We start from the raw sequence: 24,804 nt of genomic DNA, 5'->3' as shown, positions 1-24,804 counted from the left end.
GAATATTATACAGCCATTTAAAATAAGACATCTCCATGTAGTGACATGGAAAGGTGCTCATGACACATCACTGATTGAAAGAAATTTAAATATGATACCATGTATAGCACAAAATATGTGTTGGTCTCATATAAATGCATAGAGAGATGTTTAGAAGTCTGTTCAACAAAATGTTTGGGTTACTTCCAAGTAGCAAGATTTGGGGGAAATTTTCCCCTGTTCTTTTTTCTTCTTTTCTATACTGTCTTAATTTTTTTTCAATACACATTATCATTTGTACAATTTTAAAACTTCCTTTAAGTTAAGATTTTATAAACAATGGTCATACTAAAGTCCTAATATTTATAAACTACTTGATTTCTTTACCATCATTAAGACTAAATAGAGCATTCTTGGTATTGAGTATTAGTTCTCACTCAAGATGGGTGTCAGCTGGTAGGTCTTCATTGGTAAACACATTTCTCATGTGCTTACTCCACTAATTTTTCAGCTGAGCTGCTAACTATGACAAAGCAACAGAAAATATCCTTTGATGTCATTTCTTAGACTAGGAGGACACAAGGAATAATATTCTTCACAGTATAATACTCTAAGTTCCTACCGACTTTATTTCAAATATGATGCAAATTTTTCAATCGGTATAAAACCCAGATCAGAACATTTGCAAGTTTTTAAACAGAATTTATCCAGTGTAATACAGTGAGTGTCTAAATGTGTTTATTTATATGCTCATTCAATAAACATTTGAGCCCCTCCTATGTGTCAGGGCCCTGAATCTACAGAGATTAAATCATATCCCTGAAGGAATTCACAATCTGGTAGGAGAGTAAAATACAGATAATTAGAATGTGATGTACTAAGCGCCAAGAGATAAGCACAAGTAATTTTGAGCACACAGAAGAGGAGCAATAATCATTAAGCTTCATTAACCAATAATCAATAATGACTATAAAAAGTACCACCAAATGTGTCACTTTCAAACACAGGTAAATAGAGCATTTGCCTATGTTTGTCAAGGTTCACAAAATGCCCAGTACTGGCATGAAACTGATTGATAAGAGAAAAAATTATGGTTAGGATCAAGGCTATGGTCATTTTTAAATGTTAATGTTTTTATGATCTCAAGTTAAACATAAAACGTCCCGGGCTTCCCTGGTGGTGCAGTAGTTAAGAACCCCCTGCCGATGCAGGGGACACGGGTTCGAGCCCTGGTCCGGGGGGAATCCCACATGCCGCGGAGCTACTAAGTCCGTGCGCCGCAACTACTGAGCCTGCGCTCTAGAGCCCGTGAGCCACAACTACCCAGCCCATGTTCCACAAGAGAAGCCACCGCAATGAGAAGCCCGCGCACAGCAACAAAGACCCAATGCAACCAAAAATAAATAATAAATTAATTTTTAAAAATCATATTAAAACATAAAACGTCCCTTAATTTTTCAGTAATAAAACTCTATTTGACAAAACAAAAATGAACTTTTTAGCTTTTATCCAATAGCTAAGGCAATAGACACACTCTGACCACCTGAAACTAGTTTCCAACTTTACCTAGCCCTATTAAAACTAAAGACGTTAAGTTTTATACGTTTTTTAACTGCACACATTTAGATATTCTGAACAAATTCTCAGTGTCCCACCTTTCGTAACCACGTAAACCATGTAAAGTCAGGACTCCCCAGGCTTGTGAAATATAAAGGACAATTTCATCCAGGAAAACCGTAATAGTTGACCATTTCCTCTTTAGATAATTCCACTTCCTGGTACAGTATCAGAATGATTAATAATTATTCCTTGACCCAGAATTCTCAGTCTCTAAAATCGACTACTGAACCTCCGAAGAACCGGGTTCGGGGAGAAAAGCGAGGCGCCAAGTTACCCAAACCTTCGCACCTGGGTCTTCACTGGGAAGAGAAGCCCTGCAGGGACAGACCGGAAAATCAAGGTAGGGGTGAGTGGAGGCAACGGGACTTCCGAAAGGAAATTCGGGGCTCGGGCCACAGCCCGGGGGCAGGTCGGGGCCTCACAGGTGTCTCACCTGGGCCTCAGCAGCGGGGAGGCACCTGAACACCCCCGGGAACCTCCGACCTGCGGAGGAGGCGTCACCCCCGCAGGCGGCCCACGCAGTCCCGGGGCGCCGAGGTGAGTATTCCAACCCAGACACAAAGGAAGGAGGGCCACTCGGACTGTCGTTCCTTCCCTCCCGCTGCAGCTGCACCCGGGCGGGAGCCCGGAGCCACTCCGGACGCCGCCCCGTCTACTTCAAGTCCTCGCGGGTCGCTGACAGCCCAGACGCCTCACCTCCGGCTCCCTCACCCCTTCTGCCCAGGAATAAAGCCAGCCTCTCCGCCTCAGGACCGTAGAGCAGTCAAAACCCGCCAGTCCGCCCCGCTGGGACGACGCGGGCCCGCGCATGCAAATAAACACACCCGGAACCCCTCCAGGCGGCCGTCGCCGCGCGCGCTTCGGCTCCAGCTAGTGCCCGCGCGCGCACAAAAAAGCACCTCCGCCGCACCAACTGGGGCGCGCCGCGCTCCAACGAAGGGCGGACCGTGGCGTCGGCGCGCTCGACGTGGCGCGCGCTGCCCCGCCCCGCCCCGCCCCGCCCCCCCCCCCCGCGTCCCGGCGGCTTGCAGACGCCCGGGAGCTACGGTTTCCTTGGTTTTGCAGCGTTAACGTAGAGGTTTGGGGAAGTAGGATTGCCGCCTACCCCAGCTGGAGGAACTAGAAAGCGGGTGGCTGGGAGACGCTGTGGAGCAGCAGGGATGGCCGGGAGAGGAAGGGGGCTGGTTTCTGGGCGGTGCCAAGTCTGAAACGGGGCGCGGTCACCGCCGATCCTTCCCGCGGAGGCTGAGGAGGCCACGTCCCGCTACCCCAGGGTGAAGAGGCAGCCCCGGGTTTGTCATCCTCAGGACCTCCAGACATGTCTGAGGTGAAGAGCCGGAAGAGGTCGGCGCCCAAGGGAGCCCCAGCGGAGCCTGGGAAGCGAAGCGAGGGCGGGAAGAGCCCCGAGGCTCGGGGCGGTGGAGGCGGGGGCTGGGCGGACCCCCGGACCGGCGTGAGCCTTCTGTCGCTGGGGACGTGCCTGGGCCTGGCCTGGTAAGTGGTCCGAGGCCGCCCGGGCCGTGTCCGGCCTCCCGTGGTCGCCCTCTCTTCTCGGGGTCCCGCCTCTGCCCCGGCCCCGCCCGGCTCGGCGTCCCGCTAACCTCTAGCCCCCAAGCTTGCAGCTTCTGTTCCTCTGCATCGACCCCAAGGAAGTGACGGCCCAACCTTTATTTTTCCTTTCGCTCGTTTCTCGTAATTCATTTTGCTTTTGTACTGCTGGCGTGCCTCGATCGCCCAGCTGGAGCTGAGGCCAAGGTTTGGGAACGTCAACCATTAAGAAATGCAGATGCGGCCAAATTTCATTAAGCGCCTGCTACAGGACAGAAGCTTTTCCGTTTTTAGAACCCGTTACTTCCTGTCCGCTGTGCGTTTGGGACAAATTTGCCCCACCCCATAAATGCCTATTGGCAACGTTTGCAACCTTAAAAGAATTCATTATGATCTTAAAGCAACAAACGTTCATGATAATATCAAGTTTTGGAGGACAGCTCATATTTCGGTTATTGTGCATGCGTTAAAAGTCTATTCCTAAGTTACAGATTGAATTTTAGTATAACACTTTTGTTCACCTGAAACTAAAAACTTATAGTTTTTAAACCAAGCAAATAGCGATATATTGATGTCATAGGAAAGATGAATATTAAGAAATAACCTTAAAACCAACTTATTTTGTTTTCCTCAAATTCTTTAGAATTAACCTATTTCGTTTTAATAACAAGACTGACTCTTTAGAGTTCCTCTCCATTTTCACTGATTTTTGAAGTATTTAGAAGATAGCTATTTATCTTCAAGAATAATTGGATTCTAGAAGCAACCCTGGATGTCCTCTCATCTAGAACATTTTTTCTTTTTTTTTGGCTGCGTTGGGTCTTCGTTGCTGCGCGCGGGCTTTCTCTAGTTGCGGCGAGCGGAGGCCACTTTGTTGTGGTGCACGGGCTTCTCACTGCGGTGGCTTCTCTTGTTGCGGAGCACGGGCTCTAGGTGCGTGGGCTTCAGTAGTTGTGGCACGCGGGCTCAGTAGTTGTGGCTCGCGGGCTCTAGAGCGCAGGCTCAGGAGTTGTGGCTCACGGGCTTAGTTGCTCCGTGGCATGTGGGATCTTCCCGGATCAGGGATCGAACCCATGTGTCCCCTGCATTGGCAGGCAGATTCTTAACCACAGCGCCACCAGGGAAGTCCTAGAACGTTTTTGATGCTAGTAAATGTTGAAGTATACTTTACTGATGACTCATTCTCAGTCAGTCAATAAAAGATTTGTTACAATAAAGTGAAATGTTGATTATTAAATATTCTCTTCAAAAAGAGATAAATTGTTATTTTACTAATATATTTGTTTATGGAATATTTTGATCTTAAAAGAATAAATGTACAGAATTTACTGTTTTAAATAAAATGCTTTCATGTCTTAAATTGCATGACCTTCTTCAGGTAAATCAAAAACTGTGCTGGGAAAGTTATTCAGTATTAGAACTTAGTAGGCTAAAATATATATGTTGCTTCTTTCTAGAACCTAATACAACTGGTTTTAGTTACTGAATTTATTAATTCTCATCCAAAGATTCATATTCATATGAGATAAATTACATCAGAAAATGCTCAACTTTTCAATAATTTAGTTACTGTCCTGGGAAAACACACTAACAGGAATCTATAAAGGAAAACAACTTGAAAAGCAGACACTTCAGCTCAGGAATTTACTGTTAGTGCCTGCAGTAAAGATACAAACAAGTTATATTCAAGTAGGAAGATTTTACTTGAACTGTGTCTTTGCAAAATAATAAAACAATGCTCAAAGATTATTTCTAAAATGGGCAGATTCAATGATTGTTATTAAATGACTGTTAATTGCTCTTGTGAAATCTTTTGTGACGAGAGTTAAAGTATAAATACTTTGGTCACTATAGCAAATATGTATTCGTGGTAAATTTGGGAATTTTCTAAATAAAATGCAAACATTTAGCATCTCAAAATACTAAAAAGTACACTGGAATTATAACTAAGCCACTGACATTTTTACCACTAGGATTAGCACCTAAAGATTGGTCTATCAAATCTTTATTGCATGCTTATTGTACTGACACTGTTCTGGTTGTTAAAATACAAAATCGAATATATGTGCCTAAATACAGCTTAGGAGTATTCTAATTTTGTCTAAGTTAGGGCAGAGATTTGAACCCTTGCACTGTCCGAGGTTGATTTCAAGGCATCACTATTTCAGTATCTTCAAACCATTAGTCTTTGGATCCTGGTTTGGAAAATAAACAGAGATAATGCAACAAAAGGGTGGTACTTGAACATCTTCTCTCTATTAAACAAAGTTCTGATAATCATCTTCTGTCAGCTTGACAATAAGATGTTGGAGATAACAGTTGCCCAGAACTATAGGGCCTGAGTGTTGGTTTGCATACGTCATTTATAAACTCTTTAAGGAAATTTTCCACGTAAGAGATTGAAGACATTCTGCTTTCAAAAAGTTTTTAAAAGTTATGAAGGTACTAAACAAGACAAAACCTTAAAAGCTTATTACATAGAAATTTAGTCAACTAGAAGTTCCATTGTAAAACTTTTAAGTTTCTTTTGGAAATTTCAACAGATTTTTTAATTGCCTTTATAAAAGTTTGTCATAGCATTTGTGATAATTATGTATCAGAAGTCAAAAGCTCTTTCAACAATCAGATAATTGAGAGTTTTCTCTCTCTAATACAACTTTCTCTGTAAATCATTTATACAGTAAAATCTTGGCTAACCCCATTTTTCAGCTTTTGTTGTTAGTGGAGTTTAATCTGAAAGACAGTTATCCTTTAATTACCTTGATTTTTAAAAATGGAATATGGTCTGTGTGTTCCTGAACTTTCAGTATTATGCTGAAAATGAAGTTGCTGTATGAAACATACAGCTAAATGGGTACTGACTCTTTCTCGTTACTAAGTTGAAACAGAGCCAGAGAAAAATCCTGTATATATAAATCCTTCATCAGCTGTCTGACATCTAGGCCTCCTAAAGGAGCTATGCAGAGACAAGACTGCAAGGAAATGCATGGTTTATTCCCACAGGGCCCTGAATCTATATGCGTTCTCTGTAAACTGCAATGGATTATGAAGAAGTCAGGAAGATTCCCTTTGTAAAGCCTACACTAAGGTGGCCAATTAATCCGGGTCCTTTTCTCCTTCATCCATACCTTCAAGATCTTTACCTATGATAGTGAAAAGAGGCCCCAAAACAGGGTAAGAGAATGCTTCTTTTCCTATTAGTGGGTCTCATCCATTCACTTCATCCTTTGTTTGCTATAAACCCAACCCTGGTTCAAAGTGGGACAGGCCTGGAGCTTCTATCAAGTGTTAAGTAGAAGGGAGCCCTGATCCATTTTACCACTCTAGGCTTGTCAGAAGGATGGGGAAAGCAGCTGTGCAAAGCAATTCAAAAGAAAGGGCCAAGGTACGTAAAGAGAATAGTTGATGTTTTATGTTCAAGGCACTTTAAGAGCTTAAGTAATATGAACCTGTTTAATCTCTACAACACCCTATGAACTCAGTAGTTTTCTCCCCACTTTGCAGATGAGGAAACTAGCAATGGTAAGTTCAATAACTTGTCCAAGGTGCTTGTACAGCTAGTAAATGGCAGAGCCAAAGTTGCCTAGCTTCACATTCAACCAGTATGGTATGCTGTCTACCTTTGATATTAATCCAAAAAGAGGCCAAGACCCTAGAAATAGAAATCCCTAGTCCAGAATTGTTTATAATCCTTTCTTCTCCTAGAAGCTGTAGCCCTTAGCAGACCCTAATTGTTGTCTCATCTAAACGAAGGAAGATAGGGAGTAAGGAGGTCTTGAACTGCTCCTGTTAGAAAATGCCTCTGACTCATAAAAAGGAAACAAAGCACCTTGGGCATAATCTGGATGCTAGTTTCAAAAATTAGTATTTCACAATTGAAACCACCTTCTCTCAGTGTACATTTTTGGCTTCGAGAAAAATCATCCTCTTCCTTAATGTTAAATGAGTTAATATTTATAATGCACTTAGAATAGTGTCTGGCACTTCTAAGTGAAAATAAAACAAATGTATTTTAACTCAGCATCATACAGACCACAGTTGATTATTTTCATTACTAGCACTAAGTAAACTTTATACTTGTTTTTTCTTTTATGCACTATTCATATATAGAAATGGTGAATTTTATTTTTTTATTTTGGTGAGAAGCTAACCATGAAAAAAACTCTACAAATTATCATCAGAGATGGTCACTAATATGATACAGTTTTCTTCAAGCTTTTGCTTAATACTTGAATTTTGAAGAGAAGTGCAGAGATAACATTAAAAAGATTAAATAAAACAGAAAGTCCTGTAATGAATTTTTGTGGATCAACCTTCATAAAAGATCCCTTTTATAATAATGATTTTATTCTAAATGAACACACTGATCTATAGGATAAATCCATGAGGTAACACTGGAGTAATGGATGATAAAACTAGTTCCTGAAATTAGACATTTGTTTAGACCGTCTTTCTCCTTCATCTCTGCTGGTCCCTAAAAGCCAAGAATGAAATAGCCAATCAGAAAAGAATTGTCTACACATCCTTCTTTGAAATTAGGATAATAGTGTTTTCTAATAACGAGAAGTTTTGTTTAAAAGTTCATATTAACACACAGGAGAAGTCAATCTGTACTAATTATGTAACCTGGGCTTACTTAATTCACTGTTATCTCATAGAATAAACATTAGCCATCATCAAAAGAAATTTATTTCATCCAACATTGTAAACATTTGTTTAAAATGCAAAAACTCCATTTTAGTTTTGGACAGTTTTATAAACAACAGTTAGCCTAATGGTATTTATGAGTTTGATTCAGAGTCTTTCACCTCTCCGTTGAGTTTTGGAATCTTTAAATGTTTGTCTTTCAGTGGAAGTCATTTTTACAATAAAGTGTCAACTTGTCAGCTTGGCTGGGAGATTTGAAAATTTACAATATCTAAGTCACATCCCAAACCAATTAAGTCAGAATTTCTGTGGTAAGACACAGGCATTACACTTTTTTAAAGCTGCCAGGTGAGGGCTTCCCTGGTGGCGCAGTGGTTAAGAATCCGCCTGCCAATGCAGGGCATACGGGTTCGTGCCCCAGTCCGGGAAAATCCCACATGCCGCCGAGCACCTAAGCCCGTGCTCCACAACAAGAGAAGCCACGGCAATGAGAAACCTGAGCACCGCAACTATGCCCCGCTCACCGCAACTAGAGAAAGCCCGCGTGCAGCAACGAAGACCCAACACAGCCAAATAAGTAAATAATTTTTTAAAAAATGAAAAAGAAGAATCTGCCTGCCAATGCAGGGGACATGGGTTCCAGCCCCGGTCGGGGAAGATCCCACATGCCGCATAGCAACTAAGCCCGTGCACCACAACTACTGAGCCTGCGCTCTAGAGCCTGCGAGCCACAACTACTGAAGCCCACGCACTACAGCACGAGCTCTGCAACAATAGAAGCCACCGCACTGAGAAGCCCGCTCACCGCAACGAAGAGTAGCCCCCGCTCGGCGCAACTAGAGAAGGCCCTGGCGAAGCAACGAAGACCCAACGCAGCCAAAAATATAAATAAATAAATAAATAAATAAATTTTAAAAATTTAAAAGTAAAGCTGCCAGATGACTCCAATATGCAGTGAAGCTGTTGAACCACTGGACTGCGTACTCACTCCTCGCTTCCTATAAAAGCTGCCACTACCTATACCAGAATTTATGTTGTCCTTACCAGAAGTGGGCATAAAATACTGCTTTAACATCCGAACTTAAATGGGTTTGAGATAGGAAGTAGTGATTTTTTTTTCCCTTTTTCAGGTTTGTATTTCAGCAGTCGGAAAAGTTTGCAAAGGTGGAAAACCAATACCAGTTACTGAAAATGGAAACCAACGAATTCCAAGGGCTTCAAAGTAAAATCAGTTTAATTTCAGAAAAGGTAATTATTAATTAGTATGTTTGGGGAGATTTTACCATTTTTCTTCCCCATTGCCACCCTTCTACCTCAGTTGATAAATTCTTTTTTTCTGCCTTTTAGACCATTACTACTTTAACTCTCACTGGTTTTCCTACTTCTTTACATTCTCCCTTTGATCCAACTTAGTCTTGGCTTACATTTCAAAAGGACAAGAATTTTCTAATACATGACAAATGTTATTGTTTAAAAAGACCAGTATTGTCATGTTGACATGACCTCAATTTTCTATTTAAATATCAAGTATCTAGAGCACTGAAAATATTATTGATTTTTAGATATAAAATTAAAATAGGAGTAGCACTTTTTGGACTTAGATCCATCAGTTTTTTTTCTTTATTTCAACTTGGTAAGCATATATATTCATATGCATATAAGAATGACTAACCTAAAATAAATACTGATTTTTATAGACAAATGAAAATTAAAATCCATGTCTATGTTGTGTTTCTTCAAGCTGCAAATACAAGTGCATTACTACTGTGATTCTTAGAAATGTGAGACATAAAAAAATTTTAACTACCACATGTCTCAGGAGAAGGTCAGCTGCAACCAATAAGTCATCATGTGGGCCTTGCCTGGCTACCAGAGACCAAGCTATCATTGGGAAACATGGCTTGTTTGTTCCTTTGTTCATCACTGAGCCTTTACTCAGTGATAAGGTAGAAAAGGATTTGTGCTTGGCCCCAGGGTAAGGAAAGATGTTGCAAAAATGTATAGAAATGAAATAGACGGCCTAAGTCCCTGCAGCCTGATGCACAGAATAAGCCTGTAATCCCCAAGAAGAGAAGAGTCATGGATTAAAATTATCCCTTACACATGCCAGTGAATTCCATGGAGGGTGAGTTTAGAGGCCTCTGGGAAGGTGCTGCAAGAGTTGGTATTTTGACCTAGGGCTCAGGTTGGAAACTGATTGTAGTTATCGAAAGCCCTCTAATCAGAGCAAGCGTAATGATAGAAAAAATTCCAGGAGATAGAAACTTCATGTACTTAAATGCTATTGAAAACAAATTTTGAAGAAAGATTTCCTTTTTAAATGAAAAATTTGCCAGCAGTTAAAATGCTTTTAGTGAATCTCTGCCTTGCAAGCTTGGAACCTGGTAAGGAGGACAAAGGTTTAACATGTGATTAGAATTTGAAGTCAAATATTACAGGAGATTAGAGCCTGGCCTGTCGGCTATCACTCTCAGTATCTCTCCCCAGTAGCCCTCTAGTTTCCCTCTTCTAATATCTAATTACTCCTAAGCAGCTGTAAGATGGAACACTGTCCTAAGGGTTTTTTTTTTTAATTTATTTATTTTTGGCTGTGTTGGGCGTTTGTTGCTGTGCCCAGGCTTTTCTCTAGTTGCTGCGAGTGGGGGCTACTCTTCGTTGTGGTGCGCGAGCTTCTCACTGTGGTGGCTTCTCTTGTTGCGGAGCTCAGGCTCTAGGCGAGCAGGCTTCAGTAGTTGTGGCACACAGGCTCAGTAGTTGTGGCTCGCAGGCTCTAGAGCACAGGCTCAGTAGTTGTGGCTCACGGGCTTAGTTGCTCCGCGGCATGTGGGATCTTCGCAGACCAGGGCTCGAACCCGTGTCCCCTGCATTGGCAGGCGGATTCTCGACCACTGTGCCACCAGCGAAGTCCCTGTCCTAAATTTTTTGTATTAAATCTACAGTTTGGTAGACTGAGAATGTAAATCTAAGGGCTTCTCCATGCATAAATTAAAATATTCATTTTTTTCTTACTTTCCACTACGTGGCCAATTTTATAATGGGCAATGTTTTTAATAAAACTCATGTAGATTAAAAAAATGCTTTTGTAAGCAATAAGGATGTATTTTATGGCACAGGCAAATATAGCCATTTGTTTGCAGTAACTTTAAATGGAGTATAATCTGTAAATTTATGTTGTACACTTGAAACTAATATAAGATTGTTAATCAACTGTACTTCAATTAAAAGTAAATAAATAAATGCCTTTGAAGCAGATAATTAAAATATCATCCTAGGATCCGAGAAATATTGTCTTCACGTAGTTCGTTCTCTCCCAGTCTGCCCTAGGAGTAGTTTAACAATAGCTGCCTCTTTACAAAGCTGGCCCTAAAGGCCAGCTTAATGCAGTAGGAGGGGAAAACAACTAGACATGGGCTCTCATCATAACTGTGTGACTTTGGAAGAATCACTTTAACTTCTCTTGGCCTCTACTTCATCATTTATTAAATGAGAATATCAAGATTTATGTAAGGATCAGATGAGATACAATATATATGCAAGCTCTTTGAAAACTTCCAAGCAGTAATAAATTTAAGATATTAACTTTTGTAAAAAATGAAAAACTATTAGACTATAATGGCAGCCCATAAATGCTAGCTATTGTAGTGTACTAGTCACTTATTGTTTGCAGATTAAGTCTTGAGACCTTTGTTATCCTGAAAAGTTGATCTTATAATTGGAGTCTCCTGGGTTATACTGCCTCCAGGTTATAGAGATGCTCTGGTGAACAGCCTAAACAAGAAATTACCTTGGATTAAGATAAGCTTGTCTCTGCAAAATGCTGCTAATAAGACAACTAAGCATAACACTATTACCAATGTACAAGTATTTCTCATAGTTGGTGTTTTTAAAGGAACTTGTATTATAGCTACATGTATACATTAAAAATAATTTTTAAACAAGGTTTCAGAGCGATACTGTTATGCATTGTTCCCAGCTATCACCTGGAACTGCTTCAGGTCCTGATTGGGGTGGACCCAGGAGGTTTCTGGCCATTCTTCTTCCTAAATATCAAGAAACATGTTCTTTATACCCTGAGATAAGGGGACTACGAAAAGGCATAAAACATGGTCTCTTCCCCTAAGGAATTTAGAAGCTCTCATAGCTTCTCCTGGCTAATTCGTCAGTCTGTTAAGAGTCAGATTTCAGTCACTTCTAAGCCTCCTCCTCCAGACTTCTGATCTCTCCTCTAAGCATGCCTTCTCCCGTGCTAATTCTGTCATGACACAGATCATCATCTATTGTGATATTTTGTTGTTAATTCATTTGTTTCCTTCACTGATCTTTAGAGCAAATGCTGTGTCTTTTATCTCTGTATCCTTAGTGCCTAGTAATGGAACAGAGAACACTCAATAAATCTTTTTGGGGCTCTAAAATATATGACATGAAAGATCCAAAACACTATCTCCCCTATCAAATTGTGAAGTCAGGGACTATACTGTATCTTTGTTTTTATATCCAGTGTCTAGCACAAGGTCTGGCACAGAGCGAACACTCAAGAATTCTTGAATTATATGCGCTAAATGCCAAATAAGTGGCAAATATGTAATATGATAGATTCTACAGGAGTTCAGGCTCTCAGGGCTAGGGTCATGGAAGAATGCTGCACTGAAGACTTGAGACCTGGTCTGAGCCTTGAAGGAAGGACAGAACTTAGCTAGGTAAAGAGGAAGGAAGGCTAACATATAGAGAAGTTATGGAATTTGGGACTTCCTCCTAGAAGTGTTAGGAAACGTTAAGGGGTTTTTAATGTTGTACCATGATGTACATAGCAGTTTTTAAAACCTTAAATCTGGCTGTAGTGTGTAGGATGATTTAGAGGAAGTAACTAGAAGCAGGTATTAGATAATATTTCTATAGTATTTTCCTTGATCATCGAAGTTCGGTTTGGGTGCCCTATGTAAGTGCTTCCATAGCTCTTTCCCTGTCACAGCGCATGTAGACTTCACTCTCTCCCTAATTAAACTAAGCTGCTTAAGGGCAGAACTGTGTCTTGTACAGTATTATGTTTTCAACATAATGCTGCAAACATTTGATAAATTAATGATCATTTCTAGGCCTTCCTGTAGTCTCTAAAGCTGTTATCTTTGTGTGAGTGTAGGCTAAGAAAGAGGTCCACAACCTGGTCCTTCTATATTCTGGACATTTTAGGAGATGCTAGGAGCTTACCATAATTTATAGATACTTAGAACACTTTACTGTTTGACATCAGTTGTCTCTGTAAACTGATTTTTTATTCACTTTTTGCCTTTGTGATAGTTATAAGATCTGATTCTGGTACCTTTTCTGCAAGAGGTCAGTCAACAAATTTTTTTTTCAGGCAGAAAGTCTTCCAGAATCATAGAACTTATTAAATTTAACAAATTTTATAAGTCAGTTTCTAAAAAGCCAAATAACTATTAAAATGACAACTAAGTTGCTTTCCATTGGAATAAAAAAAGAAGGAAATGTGATATACTTCAGGCTTCTTTAACATTATTTTTCTTTTGAATATCCCTCCATGAAAATGCACAAATATTTAGGATTATAAGTTCAGGTGTATACAGTTGGCCCTCTGTATCTGTGGGTTCCCCATCCAAATATTACATGAGGGACTTGAGCACCCATGGATTTTGGTATCCACAGGAATACCAATGCCCCACAGGTGGCTACCTAGGGATGAGGGACAACCGTATTTTTCTACCATAGTGCTAATCTATTAAATGTGTCTAAAACATGTTTTTAACAACTTAAATATGTAACAATTGTTTTTGTCTGTATGATTCTTATGTATTTGGATATTTTAGACATCTTCAGAATTTGAACTTGGCAAGTGATTGTTAAAGTGTGTTTCCCTAAAATAAAAGTTATTAAGTAGCCTTGGGAATTGTTTTGTGTTATAAATGCAGCTTGCAACTACTGAAAGTATCCTGCAGGAAGCTACATCATCCACGTCTTTGGTGACCCAGTTTGAGCAGGAAGTATCCAGCCTCCAAAGTATCATGCATGACATTCAGAATAGTGAAGAGATGCTCACTCAAAAGATGCAAAGCCTTAATGAGAAATTCCAGAACGTTACAGATTTCTGGAAGAGAAGCCTAGAAGAAATGAATGTTAATACAGACATTTTCAAATCAGAATCAAAACATATACATTCTCAAGTGACTGTCCAAATTAACTCAGCTGAACAAGAAATAAAATTGCTCACTGAAAGGCTAAAAGATTTGGAAGATAGCACACTAAGAAATATTAGAACTATAAAAAGACAAGAACAAGAGGATCTTCTGCGAGTAGAGGAGCAGCTTGGCTCCAACACAAAAGCACTTGAAAAGTTAGAAGAGGGACAGCATGCTCTCTTTGCCAGAGATGAAGACCTGACTAATAAACTTTCCAGCTACGAACCCAAAGCTGAAGAATGCAAGACGCATTTGCCAACAATTGAAAGTGCTATTCGCTCTGTTCTCAGAGTCTCTCAGGATCTGATAGGGACAGAAAAGAAAATGGAAGACTTGACTCTTCAGATGTTTAATATGGAAGATGATATGCTGAAAGCAGTATCTGAAATAATGGAGATGCAGAAAACCCTTGAAGGAATTCAGTATGATAATAGCATATTAAAGATGCAGAATGAACTGGATGTTCTAAAAGGAAAAGTTCATGATTTTATAGTATATTCAAGTACAAGAGAAAAGGGGACTCCAGCAGAATATAATCTAGAAAATAAAGGAATTGATAGTGATTTTTGAATGCACTACATTTATCCTGATGAACCACATTATTATACATAACCTGATTAGTTCCATGCTTTTGAGTTATTTTGATATGCCTCACTTTACCCTACTTTATTGGAAAATAAGTGAGGTGTCCACACAAATGTGTTATCCAGAGAGTCAAAGCTTATCTTTTTAAGCAATAAAACTTATTTCATTTTCACCATTTTAAATAGAAACATTTCTAAAATATATATTTCTCTACTTTTTTGAAGCAATATACTTAATATTTTTAAGTGTTTTTCTAATAATTAATGGACATTATTGTGAATTTCATCTGTCATATTGGACCCAAATATATTAATGTCCCTAGGAGCTATTGAGGGGTGTTTACCTCGTCACTTGACCCCAGTTTGCTATTTTTCAAACCTTCTGTCTATTTCTTATACCTTTTCTGTCACCTGAAAAAGTGACCCACTGACCTGATCTTACTGTCAGATTGATCAGTAATGTGTTCACCTCAGCCAATTTTTCATTTCCTTTGCAATTTACTGCAGGCTAAGAATCCAGACAACCAAGTTCATAGGAATTTTGTCTAAAATAAAAGATAACATGCCTGAGGGAGAGCCTGGAATGCTTTGCTATGAATTAATATGCACTTTTTGAAAACTATGGAGACTGGGAAACATTTTTACTTTTTGTTAAGGTTCTAAACTGTTATAGATACTTTTTTTCTAAAGAGTAAATGTGTTCTTTTTGAAAGTCTTCCCTATGAATTAAGTGTGTATCCTGTGAAGTATGGACTTAGGGAATATCTTTGTATACCTGGGTGGTTTTTTTTGTTTTTTTTTTTTAAGGTTCTAACTGTGTTACAGACTCTTGAGTTTGCTAGGTACATGATCTCTAGATAAATTATTCTGCTTACAATAAAAATACACTAATAAGCCTGTGGCCTATTTTAAAGAAGAAAAAGCAACATAATGAGATATGATGTGATAATTATGGTAACTAAAATATGTCATTATTTTAGAGTCCCCAAACTAATTACCCAACCAAATTTGTTTTACATAGTGATTTTATTTTACACAAAATTATATAATAGAGTCACAGGGAATAAGACATGGACATATTGAGGTGAAATTAAGGGGAGGTCTAGACAGATTTTTGCAATAATGATAATTGGAAATGTGCAAGTTTGGGGAAGCACATACCACTTTTATTGGTAAACTGATGTATCAAGGGTGTCCAAGGTTGGTGTTGAAGAAACTGAGTTAACTGCATTTGAAAGTACTGTTCTAACATGTTTCTTCTTGCCAATAACCAACTATAGTCCCAGTTTTACAATACAATTTCAGTGGAATTAAACACAAAGAACTTGAAAGAAGTCAGTTACAAAAGATAGTTGTGGTCAGGTGGTTTTATTATGTAAATCTGTACATTTTTTGAAAAATCCCAAATAAGTTCTACTTTGGGGTTAGGAAGGCCTATGGTAGACAGCCATGGGTCATAGGCATAGCATTAATTTCTGGAATATTAACATTAAATTTCTTGACTTCTGAATATGTAAATTCTTGTCTGTGTGCACTAACAAAATTGTATTTGTTTGCTTTTATTTTCACGCTAATAAAATAGATTATAAAGTTAACTGGAACTTTGTCGTTTCAACCTCCATCCTGCCAGGGCATATGTGATCTCTTGTACTCTTTACTTGTATTTATTTATATATTTATTTATTGGTGTGTCACCAGATTTGATACATCATTATTATTAACTAGGGTATGTACCATAGTAATGGTTACAGAAAATAAATGGAAATAAGGTGGCCACTGTGCTCTATAGTGACAATTACAAGGGAAACAAAAACTGCCCTTCTACAAGTATTTCATGAGAAAATATTGTGTACATGTATGTACACATGTATATATTCCTCTATTCAGGGGTTTTCCTATAAAAAATTGTCACGAGAGATTTAGATGTACCTAGTTTGTCTTCCTCTGTTTCTTAAATTCATTTATTTAACACAGATACTTGAAATTTCAAAAACTTTCCTGTGTATCAAATATTAAATTACATTGTTAGTTTTTCCTTTAAGGAAGATTACCATATCCTAAGACACATTTTTGTATCTTTGTAATTAATAATAAATTTTACATTAAGTTTCTGATAGAGAGTAGTGTCCATTTTTTTAATTAGCACATATAAATCACTTTTACAAAATAAACACCTAATTTTCTTAACCCTTCGATGTAAAGTTAAAGAGTATATTTGCAGTAATATTTCCTTAAATTTTGCCTAAAGATGAGAAGCTGTTGACTAAGTGTATTTTTATATTTTATAATGAAAAATGTTGATTTATTAGCCTGTATGGATTGATAGAAAACTAAATTTGTAAGATACAAAGTTAATGGCTTTTTTTTTTTTTTTTGGCTGCACCATGCGGCTTGCAGAATCTTAGTTCCCCGACCAGGGATTGAACCCACACCCTTGGCAGTGAAAGCATGAAGTCCTAACCGCTGGACCGCCAGGGAATTCCCAATGGCATTATTTTAATTTTAATCTAATTGTAGGTCTTTGTGTGAATCTATAATCTTGACCAAAGATTAACGTGATGTCATATTCACCAAACATAATTTTTTTAATGTATTTCTCTGTAGATTTGCCTCATATTTGCACAGTTGGCAAAAGCTCTGCAAATTCACCCAGTATCTGTGTCACTTCAGCTATGAACTACTAATTTAACACAAATCAAAATGCTCCATCCCAGCTTTACAGAGCAGGGAAGGATAGAACCGACATTTTGGAGCCTATTATGTGTCACACTGCTAGGAGGCCTACATTCGTCATCATCCTAACAGCTCCATGTATTGAGTATCTACCCTGTCCCAGTCATTGTGCTAGGCACTTTGCATGTGTTATCACAGATTCTCACCGCAGCTTTGCTAGCTATGAGACCCCTTTTACAAATGAGGAAATTGAGGCTCAGCAAGATTAGGAATCTTACAATCACACTGCTGAGTCTGTCCAATTCCAGAGGCCACTGACCTCCCACTAAACAGTGCAACCTGCTGCTGTTCAACCAGGGAGGGGAAAAAAAAAAATCACAAGAAATCAGCTGTCAGTAGAACTATCTTGAGAATTCAGAAAGCTATAATTCAGTCAAATGCGCCCACTACTGTGTTGCCATTAAACTAGACTATAAGTCCCTCAAAAGTTGTAACTGACCTAAAATTATTTGGGCCTTGGGCATAAGAAAGAATCAATAAATGTTTAGGGAAGAGTGAGAAAGCAGTGGAGGAGAAAAAAACCCTAGACTGGAATCTTCTAATCCAGGCTTTGCCACTAACTCTGTGTTCTTGGGCACTTTATTTTGGGGCTCAGTTTTTTAATTTGTAAAATGAAGGAATTGTACCAAATAATTTCTAAAATCTCTCCTGGCTTTAAGTGGTTTTAAACTTTAGAGATCAATAAAATTTCCAGGTCCCTTAGTACAGTTCAAAGATCCTTTAGCAAAGTTTTTGGAAGGCTGATTGGACCCACAAATCATTCCCTTGACTCACGTTGTTTTGCTTGTAGATCCAGACAACATTTAACATTGCAGGGCAGCATCTAGCTTAGTACCTTGCTCATATGATAGGAATAGGAATATTAGTAAGTATTCAAATTACTGGGTGAATCTTTCGAGCTACCAATAGACTCCAACTCTTCTGTTCATCTTAGGCAAATAGCTTAAACAAGCCATTATGTAATCTTAAAACATAATTCAGTGAAACAATTTCTAGGCTATTCCTATACTGTATTGAGTTTCTATTTTAGTGAAGACTAACAGAAGTTCATAATAAATTGCTTTTATAACCTACCAAGTGTGACAAAGAGGCTTACTAACAGTTTCTTAATGATCTTATACTTCTAAGAATAAATTTAGCCCTTTCTGAGATGTTTTAATTGTTTAATGCTGTTAAGCTATCTCTACTCTACCAGATTAGATACATTAATAAATGATAACCTAGTAATGAAATAGATGAAAGTAAGCCCTCTCCTTTCACCTTTGAAAATCTCTTTCAGCAAATACAATTTATTGCAAAACTTTCCCCTAAAAAATAAAACTTAAGGTTTTGCACTCACTGCTTGATTTCCTTCCTATTTGTGGCTATTCGTTACTGTCATACCCACGATAATTTTTTCACAGTCTAACTTCTCTACCAAAAACAAACAAACAAACAAACAAAAAAACATTTTGGGCCACCATCCCCACCACTAATCAACATAGCATAAACCTATTGAGAAAAATCCTAAAATATATTTTGGAACCAAATATATATGATGGGGCAAGAAGGCGGTATTGATGCTTTGAATTAACTTTTCTACTGCCCCATTTCAGATTGTCATTTCTTTGCAATTATATGACTGCTCCTTTTTTAAGCTGCCGTAAAAATAATATTCCAAGCATATTAAATATTTATTTGCATTAAGTAAAACTAAGTTAATGTTACCAAAATAACCCCAACAGGTTACCTGAGTGAACCAGGCAAAGGCAATTTAAGAAAGATGATTTATAAAAAACATATTGAAGAAATACAATTATTTTGGAAAAAACTTGATGTCTTTAAACTGCATTTTTTATTTTGTAAAAATTTTTTTCAACCTGTGTATTTGTTTTTGATTCCTTATTTTTTCTGAATTTTAAATAATCCATTTACTGACATTTTCTTTCCCAAACTAAGTGACAAACTTTCTGAAAGCAGAGTCAGTTCCTGATCATACTAGCACATATCAGCACAGTAAACGTTGTTGAATCAAGCTGGTTTTGATTATTAGTAGAAAGCTATAGACAATCTCCACTTTCAAACAATGCTTTCCTAGAAAACAAGCTGAAAGTTAAATGTGCAAATGTGGAACAACTGACTTACATGTTATAAATGGGATTCCTTTTTTCAATGTAATCACAATGTATATCTGTGTTAGGACACAGGCTTTGACAATATATTTTACATTTGTTCTTTAATTTTTTTTCTTCATAGTTTAGCATACAGCGCACAGGCTTAAGTTAATCTTCTGATTGAAACTTAATTGAAACCTGACAATTCCTATGTGTTTTATTTTTATTTTTTTTTAAATTAATTTATTTATTTATTTATTTTTGGCTGTGTTGGGTCTTCGTTTCTGTGCGAGGGCTTTCTCTAGTTGCGGCAAGCGGGGGCCACTCTTCATCGTGGTGCGCGGGCCTCTCCTGTTGCGGAGCACAGGCTCCAGACGCGCAGGCTCAGTAGTTGTGGCTCACGGGCCTAGTTGCTCCACGGCATGTGGGATCTTCCCAGACCAGGGCTTGAACCCGTGTCCCCTGCATTAGCAGGCAGATTCTCAACCACTGCGCCACCAGGGAAGCCCGTGTTTTATTTTTTTAATTAAATAAATTTGACATATAACATTGTGTAAATTTAAAGTGTACAACATGATACTTTGATACATTGATATATTCAGCCTTGAGAAAGGATATCCTGCCATTTGTGACAACATGGATAGATCTCACGCATGTATGTTTTAATTTTCAATTTTGTATTGTTTATGATACTTACCCATCTTATCACTATAATCAACACTTTAATATTCCCTTTTCCCTCTTAACTTTATTAACTGATGGCACAATGCAATAAAAATTCAAATATTAAAAATACAATAAAATAAAATAACTCAATTTCCCCAAAACTGCTATATAAACACACATACACATGCACACAACAACAAAAATAACAACTTGAAATGTTGCCAGGCAGTTGTGTGGCTCAAAATGTTCATCAGCTGATTTGTCCAAGTTAAACCAAAACAATTTAGAGACATCAGTATTCAATGGATGCTGGGGAAGGAAGATGGCATTGAAACATCCAAAAGTTGAGAATCACTTGTATTTGGAATCATGGAATTTTAGAACCTTGGAGATAGTGCTTTGTTTGTTTGTTGTTTTGTTTTTTACATATCTATCATCTCTATTAAACTGCTGAACTGAGTTGAAGCCACAACCGAAGCTGTACTCATCTTTATGTTCCTCAGGCTTCACATGCCTGACAACACACTAGGAACTTAAGGATTACTAATTGAATGGAATTAGTTCAATACCCCAGAAAAGTATTCATAAAAGTAATAGGACAATAAAGTCCCTTCATTCTAGCACTTGTTGTACCTACAAACTTGCGTTTCAGAAGTCACGTTGTCTTGTTTGACCCCCCAAATTTACCAAAACTCATCTAGAGGGGGCTTCCTCCTCCCTTCTCCAGCAACTGAAGATACATCATTTTCCCTCGTTTAGCTAATTTTGTCACCATGCAGAGGACTGATGGTGCAAAAATAACTGAAAAATGCCATTTACAGTCACATGAAATTTCCTCAATGTTTTCCTTCCTATTCATTAGCAATACACTTGATGCATCTTTTACCAAATGCCTTCCAGAAGAGTAGTAACTTTATAGTTTAAAATAACACCTAAAATTTAAGTTGAATTTTAAATGTTAAGCTTTTACTCAATTTAATTATTCTGGTACTATATTTTCTTACAGTGTCAGAAGTCTGAAGCTATCATAGAACACTTGAAGTCTTTTCAAATAATTACTCATCTAAAGCGTCTACAGGAGGAGATTTATGAAGTGAAAACTTGGTCCAACAGGATAACTGAAAAGCAGGATATATTGAACAACAATTTGACCACTGTTTCTGAAGATGTTACAAAAGTAGACCAAAGTACAACTTCCATGGCGAAAGATGTCGGTCTCAAGATTACAACTGTAAAAACAGATATACGACGTATTTCAGGTTTAGTAACTGATGTAACATCATTGACAGATTCTGTTCAAGAACTAGAAAATAAAATAGAAGAAGTAGAAAAAAATACAGTAAAAAGCATAGGTGATCTTCTTTCAAGTAGCATTGACCGAACAGCAATGCTCCGAAAGACAGCATCTGACAATTCACAAAGAATTAACTCTGTTAAGAAGATACTTTCTGAGCTACAGAGTGATTTCAGCAAGCACACAGATAGATTTTTAAGCTTAGAAAGTGACAGAGCTAAAGTTCTGAAGACAGTGACTTTTGCAAATGATCTAAAACCAAAGGTGTATAATCTAAAGAAGGACTTTTCCCGCTTGGAACCCTTGGTAAATGATTTAACAATACGCATTGGGAGATTGGTTACTGACTTACTACAAAGAGAGAAAGAAATTGCTTTCTTAAAAGAGAAAATATCTAATTTAACAATAGTCCGAGCTGAGATTAAGGATATGAAAGATGAAATAAAACACATTTCAGATATGGATTAGCTTGAAATTATTTAGATTAGACTGAAGAAACTTTTTAATGGGACCTCTGTCATGTTATAAAAAGACTGACAAGTCAGAAATAATGAAATTTTGGAGTAAATACTATTTTGTATTTGATTCTATTTTGTACAGTAAAAATAAAAGTTTTTGAAGGACTGAGCACTGGATTTTCCAAAATAAATATGCTCAAATGTTTTTAAAACTTTATATAAAACATGTTTGCAACTTTATATAGTAAGAACCTTATGCATCCCCCTTACATATACATGCATATGTTCGCACGCACATGCACACACACATACACACTCAGGGTCTGCCAGTCTAGCGCTGGGAAATCTAGATGGGGCAGGATCTGAATCCCCACTTGCCCTCAGTAACTGCCAAGGAGCATAGTACGTGTGGTTGGGGCCCAGCTGAAGAACTGCCCATCAGGATCAGGGCTGTAACATATATTATCCATTTAGAGTAAGAGAAACTAGAAAGGTCACAACCAGGGAGCTGCAGGAAAAGAATCATGTAAGACTTCCTGGGTCCTTTATGGCTTTAGGAAATAGGGAAAGGTCACCTAAAACGGGGTAGGGAAGTGGCATCTAGAGCAGGGTTTGCGGGGTGGGGGGCAGCACAGAATGCAGGGGGCTTGCCAAGCCTCAGATGGAGGCTGCCCCAAAGCAGCACAACTCATGTGTGGTGTTGACGTGACCAGAAGCAGCCAAAGCAAAGAAGTTCTAACATTTAAAACAGCATCACAGGGCTTCCCTGGTGGCGCAGTGGTTGAGACTCTGCCTGCCAATGCAGGGGACACGGGTTCGAGCCCTGGTCTGGGAAGATCCCACATGCCGTGGAGCAACTAGGCCCGTGAGCCACAACTACTGAGCCTGCACGTCTGGAGCCTGTGCTCCCAACAAGAGACCGCGATAGTGAGAGGCCCGCGCACCGCGATGAAGAGTGGCCCCCACTTGCCGCAACTGGAGAAAGCCCTCGCACAGAAACGAAGACCCAACACAGCCAAAAATAAATTAATTAATTTTAAAAAAATTGTTTAAAACAGCATCACATTAGCAATTCCACTTATATAAAATTCTAGAAAATCCAATCTCATATGTAGGGGCAGAAAATAAATCAGTGGTTGCCTGGGAAGTATAACTTTTAAAGAAGCACAAAGAAATCTTGAGGGGTGAAGGATACTTATTATCTTGATTGTCTTGATGGTTTCATGGGTATAGACTTGTGTCAAACTCATCAAATTGTACTCTTTAAATATGTGCGGTTTATTGTACATCAATCATTCCTCAATAAAGTCGTAAAAAAAGTACAATATAATAATCTAAAAAAAACCCACCTACAAACATTAGCCCCAGTTTCAAATGCCTAGCATGAACAGTATTCAGATGCATAGAACTAGTTACCTCAAAAAGAAGAGTTTATGAATTTTTTTCTTCCGGTTTCACTGAGATGTAATCGACATACAGCACTGTAGAAGTTTAAGGTGTGCAACATCATGATTTGACTTACATACATCATGCAGTGATCACCACAATAAGTTTAGTGAACATCCATTATCTCCTATAGATACAAAATGAAATAGAAAATACATACTTTTCTTTGTGATGAGAACGCAGGATTTACTCTTAACCTTCTTATATAACATACACCAGTGTTAATTATATTTATCATGTTGTACATTACATCCCTAGTATTTCTTTACCTTGTAAATTTGTACCTTTTGACCACCTAATCCAATCCCCCTCCCCCGCCCCCCACCTTTGATAACCACAAATCTGATCTCTTTTTCTATGAATTTGTTTGTTTGTTTGTTTTTGAAGTATAACTGACCTGCAACACTACAACACTACATTAGTTTCAGGTACACAACATAGTGATTTGATTTTTTTTGTTTGTTTTTTGTCACACCAAGTGGCTTGCAGGATAGTTCCCCCACCAGGGACTGAACCCAGGCACCCGGCAGTGAAATCACGGAGTCCTAACCACTGGACCGCCAGGGAACTTACCCTGATTTGATTTTTTCATACATTTCAAAATGATCACCATGATAAGTTTTGTTGCTTCTGTCACCATGAAAATATATTACATAATTATTAACTCTATTCCCCACACTACATTTCATCCCCGTGACTCATTTATTTTGTAACTGGAAGTTTGTACCTTTTAATCTCCCCACCTATTTCTCTCCCCTCCCATCCTCCTCCCCTCTGGCAACCACCTGTTTGTTCTCTATCTCCGAGTCTGTTTCTGCTTAGTTATGTTCGTTCATTTGTTTTGTTTTTTAGATTCCACATATAAGTGAAATCATACAGTATTTTTGTCTTTCTCTGTCTGACTTATTTCACTTGGTATAATACCCTCTAGGTCCATCCATATTGTCACAAATGGCAAGATTTCATTCCTTTTCATGACTAATATTCCATTGTGATATATACCCCATTGTGATATATGGTATACCCCATATATACCCCATCTTCTTTATCCATTCATCTATTGATGGGCACTTAGGTTGCTTCTATATGTTGGCAATTGTGAATAATGCTGTAATGAACATAGGGGGTGCATATATTTTTTCAAATTAGTGTTTTTATTTTCTTTGGTTAAACACCCAGGAGTGGAATTGCTGATGGGCAGAGCCAGGTCCCAGGGTCTCTGGTGGCAGTGCCCTAGGTGTTCCAGAGTTGGTGTCAACCCACAGGTGGGTAGAGCCAGCACCCATGGGGTCCTGGGGCTGGTGACCACCTCCTGATGGGTGAGGCCAGGTCCCGGGGCTAGTGCTGGCCCACTGGTGGATGCAGGTTGGAGACAGATCCTGGGCTCTCTGGTGGGCAGGGCTGGGTTCCAGGGCAGCTGAATCCCAGGGAAGCTGGCCTGTTGTGTCCCCACCTAGCTAGCTGTGTGGCTTGCAGTGTCCCAGTTCTGGGCCCAAGCAGCTGGCAGACAGGGCCGGGTCCAGACCCTATAAGCTAGAAGGAGGA

At 38.7% G+C, this 24,804-nt stretch overlaps 3 protein-coding genes across 10 annotated transcripts in view; 2 read left to right on the top strand and 1 right to left on the bottom strand.

Annotated features, from left to right (window-relative positions):
• APAF1 (apoptotic peptidase activating factor 1) overlaps positions 1-2,535 on the bottom strand; it is an 87,466-nt gene extending 84,931 nt beyond the window's left edge. For 5 of the 7 annotated variants that reach the window (XM_059936724.1, XM_059936725.1, XM_059936729.1 and 2 more), the window contains exon 1: positions 2,033-2,535. The gene's annotated coding sequence lies outside the window, so the exon portion shown is untranslated. The other 2 variants (XM_059936726.1, XM_059936727.1) reach the window with 2 other exon arrangements.
• On the top strand, positions 1,770-2,670 carry LOC132373780 (WAS/WASL-interacting protein family member 2-like). Its single transcript, XM_059937384.1, has 2 exons — positions 1,770-1,939; positions 2,207-2,670. Exons 1-2 carry the CDS (start codon positions 1,771-1,773, stop codon positions 2,668-2,670), a joined length of 633 nt encoding a protein of 210 aa, XP_059793367.1. The 5' UTR covers position 1,770.
• IKBIP (IKBKB interacting protein) lies at positions 2,620-23,094 on the top strand. 2 transcript variants are annotated; one of them, XM_059936723.1, is made up of 3 exons: positions 2,620-3,093; positions 8,925-9,042; positions 21,068-23,094. In XM_059936723.1, exons 1-3 carry the CDS (start codon positions 2,918-2,920, stop codon positions 21,821-21,823), a joined length of 1,050 nt encoding a protein of 349 aa, XP_059792706.1. In that variant the 5' UTR covers positions 2,620-2,917; the 3' UTR covers positions 21,824-23,094. The 2 variants fall into 2 exon arrangements, with proteins under 2 accessions (XP_059792706.1, XP_059792705.1); XM_059936722.1 differs by lacking the exon at positions 21,068-23,094 and adding an exon at positions 13,719-16,164.
• Positions 23,095-24,804: the final 1,710 nt, after the last annotated feature.

The sequence above is a fragment of the Balaenoptera ricei genome, chromosome 10, assembly GCF_028023285.1.
Source record: "Balaenoptera ricei isolate mBalRic1 chromosome 10, mBalRic1.hap2, whole genome shotgun sequence".
Taxonomy (NCBI): domain Eukaryota; kingdom Metazoa; phylum Chordata; class Mammalia; order Artiodactyla; family Balaenopteridae; genus Balaenoptera; species Balaenoptera ricei.
This window is presented reverse-complemented; position numbering and strand designations above follow the sequence as displayed.